The sequence below is a fragment of the Podarcis vaucheri genome (genome assembly GCF_965113315.1).
Source record: "Podarcis vaucheri genome assembly, chromosome: 2".
Taxonomy (NCBI): Eukaryota; Metazoa; Chordata; class Lepidosauria; order Squamata; family Lacertidae; genus Podarcis; species Podarcis vaucheri.
This window is the reverse complement of record NC_138760.1, coordinates 57,713,853-57,724,091: the sequence shown is the minus strand read 5'-3', so window position 1 is coordinate 57,724,091 and position 10,239 is coordinate 57,713,853. Positions and strand designations below refer to the sequence as shown.

Genomic DNA, 10,239 nt, shown 5'->3' with positions numbered 1-10,239 from the left:
GATGGCCCAGGGCCAGAGACACCATCTTCTTTAGTTATTTGAGGGGGCCTGATGTAATGTCCAGGAGCCAGGGACAGAGCCAAATGTCCTTTAAACATTGAGGGGGCCCAGTCCCCTAAAAAATTTGGGGCCTCCAAAACTGCTTTGGCCCCTAGGAGTCAGTGCCTATGTCCAGGGGCCAAGGCATCAGGCAAGAAGGAAAGACAGGAAACCCCATGAAATGGACCCCGACTTTCCTGCCTGGTGCAGGGCACGTCTTTGCAAACAGCTTCTCAGAGAACATGCTTGCAAAGGAGCAGCTGCAAAATTAATCCCTCCTGCTTTTTGGTAAGGAATGCAGGGCAAGGGAGAGCAATGTCTCCTTCTTCTGCTTGCCTCCTGACTGTATGATTAATTAGGGTTTTTTTGTTTTTTGTTTAATGGGGAAAAGTGGTTGAAACTGGCACATCTATACCAGACTACTCCTTTGAAGCAATGAATGATTAGGCCTGAAGTTATGCTTAGAAAGACACATTTTCTATTTAGCTGCAGGTCTGCTTTAGGATTTGTATGTACTATATATAGTAGGGACAAGGGTTGTGTTCCCCGTGACTCTCAACACCCCCTCCTTGCACAATTACACAGCCACACATAAGGGACACATAACAAATAATGGCATCTGTTAATGTGGGGAAGTGCTTCTCTTTTCTGCCATAAGAGGGAGCCAGGCCCACGCAGAAGTCTGTGACATGGGACGTTCGTGAACACAGTGAACTGCAAAGAGAAAGTGGTGATGTATAGTGGGGGGGTTGGGGAGAGAGAGAAAGGAGGACCAGAAATAAACCAGCAGGAAAAAGATGAGGTGAGCGTTGATCTTTCATCTGGGAGCAACAGCCACTACACGCTGCAACAGCCACAGCACGGTGGTATAAATGACTTCTCTATGTTGGTAGGTCCATGCCAGAGGGCAAAGATGAGTTTCAGATCTTGGTGTCAGCTTGGATTATGTGTGTGTTTTCGTTTGTGGGAGCTGGGGTTGGTGGCAAGGCGGCAGAGTTCATTTGTGGTGTTTGCTTGTTATTTCTATAGCGCTCTGGTTTTAAATACAGAGGGTGACTTAGGAGAATTGAAATGCCTACATTCTTTTGTGCTCGGTATGTTTTAGATTATCTTTCAATATTCATAGACATGTGTGGCTGTGCACAGTCACATATAAAAGTGTATATGTATGCCAAATGGCATTGCTAATCAGGCATCTCCCAAGTCTTAGGTCTCGGGGGCTCGCTTGGTGTGCACTTTCATGGACTATTCCAAAATAATTTAATTTGTCACCTATGTCCATTTACTGTCAGGATAAATCAGCACTCCTTGACTTTTGGGATGATTGTGAGATAGTGCTCCTGACAGCAATGTAGTATTGGAGAGTTTAAATTAATAGAGCATGCTCAAAATCTGAATATTTGGGTAATTAATCTCCCGGTGCTTCCTGTTGTGGCTGCCTGGAGAGTATGGGGAAAGAGTTTTGTGTTTTCCTCCATGCTCTCTACAGGGGAGGCTGCTTTAATTTTAAGGGCAGGCAATCTGAGGGGCTCCTGCTTGTCAGTTTCTCTGCCTCATGCTTGGCTTTCCCTCCTCTGTGATTTAGGAAAGAAACCTCGAATATACAGATCTTTTCTTGCATGGCAATGTTGCTGCTTGCCACTCTGGGCAAGAAGGATCGTGTGGCGTCAGGGTCCCTGGCTCAGCATGCTGAAGAAAGCGCACCTGGGATCAGAGATGTAAACCCGGAGGTGGAGAACAGACGACCCTGAGGAAGCTGCTGTTCCTGGATGTGTTTTTAAGGGAGAGGGACTGGCTATGATCTGATCTCTGGGATGCCACAATCTTGAGCTGTAGGGAGAAGGTGGATGCTCCTCAGAGAAACAAGAGAAAGTCGCCCAACAGTGAAGGACCTCAGCTTCTTCACAAACTCCAATTGCACATAATAGTCGGTGGCTGGGAAACTACATCAAGGGCCAAAGAGATCTGCACTCAGGTCTTTTTCCTACTCCTTCCTTCCCTCCCTCCCTTCGTCCAATGACGGCTACAAGACAAGCTGAACTTTTCCCAGATCTTTGCCAGATAATTGGAAATATTGTGCCTTTGCTTGGGATGATTTCATCCTGATGGGCCACTTCGACGGGATGTACAAAACGTGACTTGGGTGATGAGCACCCAAACGGGGACTGACGTGATGCACAGAGTTTACACATGAATCGCAAGGGAGCGCTGAAAAGGAAGGAGCTCGTCCACATCCTCAGAAGACTAATTTAGAAGGAGAGATCTCGAAAGTTAGGGCTGGTGGATTTTGCTAATAATAATAATAAAATGCACACCTGCAGGTCCACATACCTGCCTACCCTACATAACGTCAGAAGATTATACCTTATGCAATGCAGCCCGGCAGCTGCGATTGTTGTCTTTTTTGCTTTGCTATGCAATTCAAATTCTCAATAAAGTAGAAAGGAAAATGTTCTTCCCTGGACAACACTAGAGCATCAACAGTCAAAAAGGTAGGACTTGGAAAATTTCTACTTTTTTATTTTTTAAAAAAGACAAATAAATTGTGATCTCTTAGGTATTGGATGTCTTAAAATGTAAATTTATTTTCTTTGCCTCTAGGACTGTGAATCTTAAAAACAATGTGGAACAGTATGAGGAGCTGATTTCTGAATCTACTTGTAAAGACAGAACTGACATTTTAAATTTTGGTAGCAGAAAGGGACAAAGTCTGAAAGAGTATGTATATAAAAATGTCCCGCCAATGGAAGGGATGGAAAATTAAATCGGAAACAAAAGCACCTAATGTGTTCTGCTTCAATAAAGCTGAAGGGCTAGTTAAATGGACACTGGACAAACTGAATCAATAGCCTATTTAAGGGAGAATCCACGTAGGCTGGAGAGTGATTGTGCCCCTGGGATGCTGAGTTTATTTGTACAGGACTCTGAGGATTTTTGTACTGGCCTGTTCTGCTTAAGAGTATTCCATTTTAGGCTGAAATTCAGGAAGGATTACTGGAGGGGGAAAACCATGACTGTGACAGTCAGTTTCAGATACTTGCCACAGAATGCCTGATGTTTCTTAATGAGATTCCTAAGGATGATGGGATCCCTCCCGAGAGCGAAGAGACTTTAGCACAATCCTTAGTGGGGGTCTGCCTGGTGGTGAGTAATTAATGGACACCTGATGTCTCTTTTGCAAGCTCTGCAAGGACATGAGCTGATGTCATCGCAAGCCCCCATGATATGATCTTGCCTTGGGAGGAAACATGATTTGGAACAACACCACTATGGACGGGGAAGGGATGCTTGTGAAAAGGGATTCCTGCTTTCGGATCCTCACCGGCTGCTTCCTTTCCTTGCTGATTCTTTCCACGCTCCTAGGGAACACACTGGTCTGTGCTGCGGTCATCAGGTTCCGCCACCTGAGGTCCAAGGTGACCAACTTCTTTGTGATCTCTCTGGCAGTCTCAGACTTGTTAGTAGCCGTCTTGGTCATGCCTTGGAAAGCCGTGGCGGAGATAGCTGGATTCTGGCCTTTTGGGTCCTTCTGTAATATTTGGGTGGCATTTGATATCATGTGTTCCACAGCCTCCATCTTAAACCTGTGTGTCATCAGTGTGGACAGATATTGGGCCATCTCCAGCCCATTTAGGTATGAGAGGAAAATGACCCCAAGGGCAGCCTTCATTATGATCAGTGTGGCATGGACTTTGTCTGTGCTGATCTCCTTCATCCCAGTGCAGCTGAACTGGCACAAGGCTAAAACCACCAGCTTCTTAGACCTGAACTCCACTTTCCAAGGGGTAGCTATGGACAACTGCGACTCCAGCTTAAACAGGATGTACGCCATCTCTTCCTCCCTCATCAGCTTCTACATCCCAGTGGCCATCATGATAGTCACCTATACGAGGATATACAGGATTGCTCAGAAGCAAATCAGGCGCATTTCCGCCTTGGAAAGAGCAGCCGTGCACGCCAAAAACTGCCAAACCCCCGCCGGCAATGGAAGCAGCATGGATTGCCAGCAGCCAGAAAGTTCCTTCAAAATGTCCTTCAAGAGAGAAACTAAAGTCTTGAAGACTTTGTCGGTGATCATGGGGGTGTTTGTGTGCTGCTGGCTACCCTTTTTCATATTGAACTGCATGGTGCCCTTCTGTGAGCCCACCATGCAGTCCAAGGGAGCAGAACCATTTTGTATTAGTTCTGCCACTTTTGACGTCTTTGTTTGGTTCGGATGGGCCAACTCTTCGCTGAACCCCATCATCTATGCCTTCAACGCAGACTTCCGCAAGGCATTCTCTACTCTCTTGGGGTGCTACAGACTCTGTCCCGCTTCCATCAATGCGATAGAGACGGTTAGTATTAACAACAATGGGGGCATAGCCTTTTCCAGTCAGCTTGAGCCCAGAGGGTCCAGCCCCAAAGAATGCAATTTAGTCTATCTGATCCCCCATGCTGTTATATGCCCAGAGGAAGACGACATGGCAAAAAAGGAAGAGGAGGGGGAACTGTCTAAAACGTTGGAGAAAATTTCTCCAGCCCTATCAGGTATCTTAGATTTTGAAGCTGACGTTTCTTTGGAAAAGATCAACCCCATCACACAAAATGGTCAGCATAAAACCTGAGGTGTGAAAGAGCTAGCAGCCCATCAAAATGCAGAAGGAAGATTTGTAAGGTGTTTCTCTCTCTTTTTCTTTTGTAAGAAAGTGTCCTATCGCGAGAGTTTAAAGCCATCACACAAAAGCCCAGAGCTCAGTTAGTTGCTGTTTGACAGAAGCATCCAATTTAAAACAAAGAATTCCAACTTGCATAACATTGTATTTAGAGATTGTTCTATGTTGTTCATCCTGAATTTGAAACAGATCTAAATTGTAGATACTGCACAGCTGCGAAGGAAATGGAAAATCCGCTTGTTAAATGTTTGCAGAAACAGAACTGGGGGGAGGCTAATGAATTTTATTTATGAACAAAATGTATTAAGCTAAGTATGAGGTTCCTGTTTGACTTGCATAGTTGTATTTGAGTGTTCATAGGTTGCAAGTAAAGTTTGGTGACTTTTGCCAGGTTAGGTGGATGCCTTTATAAATGATTTCTGAACATCAATAGAGCCTTATAACAAGAGTGGAATATTTTTAATAGTAGGAAGACAATGTGTCAATACTGGCTTTATTTATTTATTATTTAAATGGCTATTTTTTCATATGTTAAGAAATCTAGCTTTATTTATCTTATTTTATATATGTCTAAATAATGGGATATTTCTGGGGTCTCATTCACTGCATTTTTGACCAGTTTACTAGTCAGCACTTTATAAAACAAACAAAGGAACAATTTTGGAAGTGAGCTTTGCCTGGATAACTATGTAACACGTAGTTGTTCAAAACACAGGAGAAGCTGAAGAATCGACAAAGTTGTGTGATGGTGATGATGCAGTGTTCTTGAGGGGCTTTCTGTACCAAAAATATAGGACCAGAGTTGACTGAATGGCAAGATGCAAAAGTTGTGCCCTTATAAGAAATGAAACAAATTGCCATAAATTTATTTTGGAATTTCCTGTTATGTTGACTTTGCTTGAACGTCAGCATGTGAAACTGTATATAGTACACCTTATATATGAATACAACTTATAAGATGAATTGAGCTAAGAAGAAAAACATCTTAGTTAACCAACAGTGGGTATTTGTCATTTTGTAAGATAAACCACCCCTCTCGGACTTTTTTTTTAATGTCAGATTTTGACTATTGTTTCTTGGGGGGGGGCGGAGAACTCCCCCTCCCATGTAACTAGTGAAATGGAGAATAGATCTATCAATAGCTATTATCCATGTCAGCTAGAGCCTCCATTTTCCGAGGCAGTATACCTCTAAATAAATACCAGATGCTGTTGAAGAACCACGAGGGAGGGCTCTTGCCCTTGGGCCTTGCACATGGACTTCTTGGAAGCATCTGTTTGGCCACCATGGGAAACATCCCACCCTCACCCTGGTCTGGCCTGTTGAGGTTTCCTTTGCTCTTATGAAACTGGTAATAAAAAATGAAGAGATAAATAAATGTTGATGTCATCTGAAGCTGCACGATTTGCTACTGTACCCATTCAGATTGTCGGAAGTGAGATACTGCGATATAAATTTTAGCTGTCTTGGTTGGCTTCCCTCATGTAGAAAATAGTGCCTCATTCCTATTCTGGATGCCGACACAGTGAATGGAGAAGCAAAATCCCCCACTATCCCACAAGTTCCCCAATATTTCTTTTTGACTACCTATGTAGAAACCAAAATTCCTGCGACATTCCCTTGAAGATATAAACTAAAAACAATGATGATGCCAATCCCACCAACAGACACCAGCATTGACATACAAACACATTCCAAGAGAATAATCTGGGGGGTTCCTTTTGAGAGGGGAAGGGAAGAATGTTAGGAAAACCCAGACTTTTGCAGAAACATACTCCTTATTATAGCATTCATCCCGAAGTGTAGTCAGCAAAAGAGGACTTGGAGAGATCAATTAGAAGCCTAATGAAAATATACACCCTGAATCAGGTCTGTGTTATTTAAGTATTGTGAATGTTTTCATAATTCTTATTGCCTGTAAGCTGCTTTCATACATATAATAAAAATTATTTTGTGAACATAAGGTCAAATAAAGCAATTTACATTACGTTTATTAGATAAATCATTGTGTTTTATTTGTCATTGTGTTTTTAATAAGAATAACAATCTCTTTCCTCCTTTTTTGCCTTTGTAACCTCTTGCTGCAACAACTATTGAGACATTTAACTGACGGCGTCAGATTGGAACATATCCCACTGAAATGTTTATTTGTTTGGTGCCTGTGGAAACTTGAATTCAGATTGAACTGATTTCTATCCTCCTTGAAATGGTGTGAGAATAGTGGCAGAGGATCTCCTTTGTATGCACAAGGTCCCAAGGTCAGTCCCCAGCTTTTCCAGGTAGGGCGGGGAGAGACCCCTACCTGAAATTTTGGAGAGCTTCTGTCAGTCAGTATGGACAATACTGAGCTACATGGACCATTGGTCCGACCTGGTATAAGGCAATTTCCTAGGTTCTAAATAAGAAGAAACCCTATGGGTTTGGCAGAAAGAGCTGTTTGTGGTTTCTTCTCCCACAGTTATTTATTATTGCAATTATATCTATAAGCAAAAGAGTAAGCACAAAAACACCTTTAAGGTGGTCATTTAAGATGTCCACACTTTTATGCCATCACCAGTGTTTATAATTCAGCCACTGCTTCATCTCTTTGCTTGGAAACTTCTCCCATTTTGTGGTTTCTGGTCTGTAATATCTCAGAGGTGGAGAATAACCAAGAATGGCTTCATTTTTCAGAACCTGATTGCCAATGCCAATTAAATGGATGCTGAATTTCATCTTCCAGTGGGTCAATCTTGTAATTCCAAGATTCATAATCATAGAGGGCATTCTGAATATGTGATTGGTTGTATAGTTTAGGTGTCTCAAGCAATGGACAAATCTGACCTCCCCATGAGAGTCTTCTTTTGTTGGAGTTGGATTGAGAAATGCTGTGTGCTTCTGTTAACCACTGACGTATCAGTGCTGTTGAAGAATATTTGAGTCCTTTGAAACATTGCTTTGATGTTAGTGGGAGAACTAGTTGAAACCTGCAAAAACCTTGTTGTCATCGTCATGGAGGCTGTAGGCTTAAGAAGTTTGCTATCACAACAGCTTCCACTAGCTGAAGGTATCTTTAAAAAGGGATTAGACGTGCCCATGGAGGATAAGGCTACCCATGGCTGCTGGTTAGGATGGCTATATATTTCACTCCATATCAGAGACAGTGTGCTTCCGAATACCAGTCACTGGGGATCATGGGTAGGAGAGTGCTGTTGTGTATATGTGGACTTCTCATAGCCATCTTGTTGGCTGTTGCTGGGAAAGAATGATGGACTTGATATAGACCTTTCATCTGATCTAGTAGTTTTTGTTATGTTCTTATGTCTTTAGTGCCTTTCCCTGACAGTTAAAATACAGTAATAACAAATTAAACCAATAACCATTTGTTACCCTTTAATGACACCCAAAATCAGGCAGTTGATTTTGCCTAATGGTAGGGCTGGTCCTGAGTGAGCCCTGCTTGCTCCTCAGGCATCTGGTTGGCCAGTACTGTATGGGATTCTTCAAGAGGATGATTACCTGCACACCCCTACTGAGCAGCAAGCCCAAGTTTTCCTCGGTGTACAATGTGAATAACATCTTTTCCCTGTTACTCCTAACTATAGGCAATACTAGCTAGATGGCTATAAATATGGTATCAGAGGTGGTATACAATTGTGGGATTTTCTGCCTCAGGAGCCAGTTTACTTGGCCAGTCTTGGGTGGGGATTTGGTATTCTGCCTCAGGCAGCAAAATATCTTGGGCTGGACCCTATTTGTAGTCCTTTCCCTATGTGTCTTGAGATTAACTTGTGAACAGAGCTTATGCGTGTATGACCTGTTTGTGCATAGGCTCTGTACGTGTGGCAGGACCTTGCTTTCCACAGTTTCTGATCAGATGGGGCCTACAGATGGAGAGTTTAGATCACATAAGCTCTGTCCAGATTTCATACTAAATACCTGTATGAAGAAGAGGTTGCTCTCTAAGGTAGTGCACCAAGTTTGTTCAGGCACAGCCCTGCTGCAGTCAGTCATTTTTTACCATACAATAGGATACCTGTCTGGCACCCATATCTGATATTATATTGTGGAAATAATAACACAGCAGTGGGATTTCCTGGCTGGCTTTTAGAGGTCTTGAGCTTTGGCTGGGTCACCAGCTCAGTCATTAATGAAGGGAAAGAGCCTGGCTACTTTGCCATGTTCTACCTCCACTCTCAGAAGCAGTATACTTCTGCATACCATTGAGTTGCGCTCAAATCCTGCTGGCAGGCTGCCCATAGACATCTGGTTAGCCACTGTGAGAACAGGATGATGGACCATTGGTCTGATTCAGCAGGGCTCGGTCTTCTGTCCCTAATCTTTTGGGCACCACTCAAAGACCTTTATTTCATTCTGTATTGGATTTGAAAATGTTTGTATATAGTCCCTGGAATTGTTTTTTATTGTATATATGAAACATTTGCCAATGTTTTTACCATGAAATATTTTATGGGAAGTGATTCATAAATGGAATTGATCAATAAAACGAACAAGCAATAGGCTAGAATAGATTACTGTCAAGCACTCTTTATGGGTCTGCTCTTGACAAGTATTTGCAATTCAGTAGCTGCAGCAGGTCCAGAACATGGCTGCCAGAAATTGGAATGGTTTAGTCAGCAGGAACCTCACAACACCAAGTCCAGAGAGTCTACAAAGCCCAATTCAAAGTGTCCACATTGACATATAAGTCACTAAATGACTTGGGATTCAATTATCTGAAGGAACACCTATCTCTGTGCCATCCTGCCAGGGCTTTAAAACCGGCTGGCAAGGTATTTCTTGTTATACCATCTCCAGGTAAAGCATGTTTCTCACTTACCTCAGAGAGGGCCTTCTCAGTGGTGGCACCCTGGTCTTGGAATTCTCCCCCCACCAGCTCAAGTGTTACTGGCACTTTCTTTACTCTGTTTTAGGTGCCAGTGAAAACTCAACTCATTACTCAGGCTTTTGGTGGGGAGGGATTTTGAGCAGGGGCAGCCAGTACTGGTTATGTTGCTGTAGAAACAATTAGGTATTTTGTATGGAATTTAGTTTCGTTTGTGTGATATGATAGATATGTATAGCGTGCATTGATTTTATTATGTGACCCACCACCGCTGTGCGATGAACAGCAGGATATAAATTCAATGAATAAAGAAATTAAGAAATATAATAGTGATGACAATGTTTTACCTCAATTGTTAGAGATAGTATGCTTCTGAATGCCTGTTCTCATGGAGGGAGAATGCTTAAGCCCTGCTTTGGGGCTTCCCATAGGCATCTGGTTGGCTACTGTGAGAACAAGATGCTGGACTACATGGGTCATTGGCCTGATCTAGCAAGTTCTTCTTAAGTTCTACTTTATTTCTTATCGTGCTGGATGTTGGAGATGGGGGGAACAATTGCAGAGCTGAGTAGGGAGTAGGGATGGAGGAGAAACTTGCTTCAGTACCATATTTAAAGCTGAATATGTCAACTTGGCACTTTCCAAAATGCCACCACCATTCAAAATTTGCAGGTATTTTCTTCAACCAAACGATGCTTACAAAATTGCATATATTTGGGA

General features: G+C 42.8%; 1 protein-coding gene across 3 annotated transcripts; it reads left to right on the top strand.

Moving 5' to 3' along the window:
* Positions 1-795: 795 nt before the first annotated feature.
* DRD1 (dopamine receptor D1) lies at positions 796-6,687 on the top strand. 3 transcript variants are annotated; one of them, XM_082212280.1, is made up of 3 exons: positions 796-928; positions 1,625-2,531; positions 2,641-6,687. In XM_082212280.1, the coding sequence occupies exon 3, from the start codon at positions 3,288-3,290 to the stop codon at positions 4,644-4,646; it is 1,359 nt and encodes a 452-aa protein (XP_082068406.1). In that variant the 5' UTR covers positions 796-928; positions 1,625-2,531; positions 2,641-3,287; the 3' UTR covers positions 4,647-6,687. The 3 variants fall into 3 exon arrangements, with proteins under 3 accessions (XP_082068406.1, XP_082068407.1, XP_082068408.1); XM_082212281.1 differs by having other exon boundaries at positions 801-841; XM_082212282.1 differs by lacking the exon at positions 796-928 and adding an exon at positions 1,028-1,133.
* The last annotated feature ends 3,552 nt before the right edge of the window (positions 6,688-10,239 follow it).

Excerpts from the sequence above, each read along its gene's own strand:
- DRD1 (XM_082212280.1), top strand. The coding sequence starts at position 3,288 with ATGATTTGGAACAACACCACTATGGACGGGGAAGGGATGCTTGTGAAA.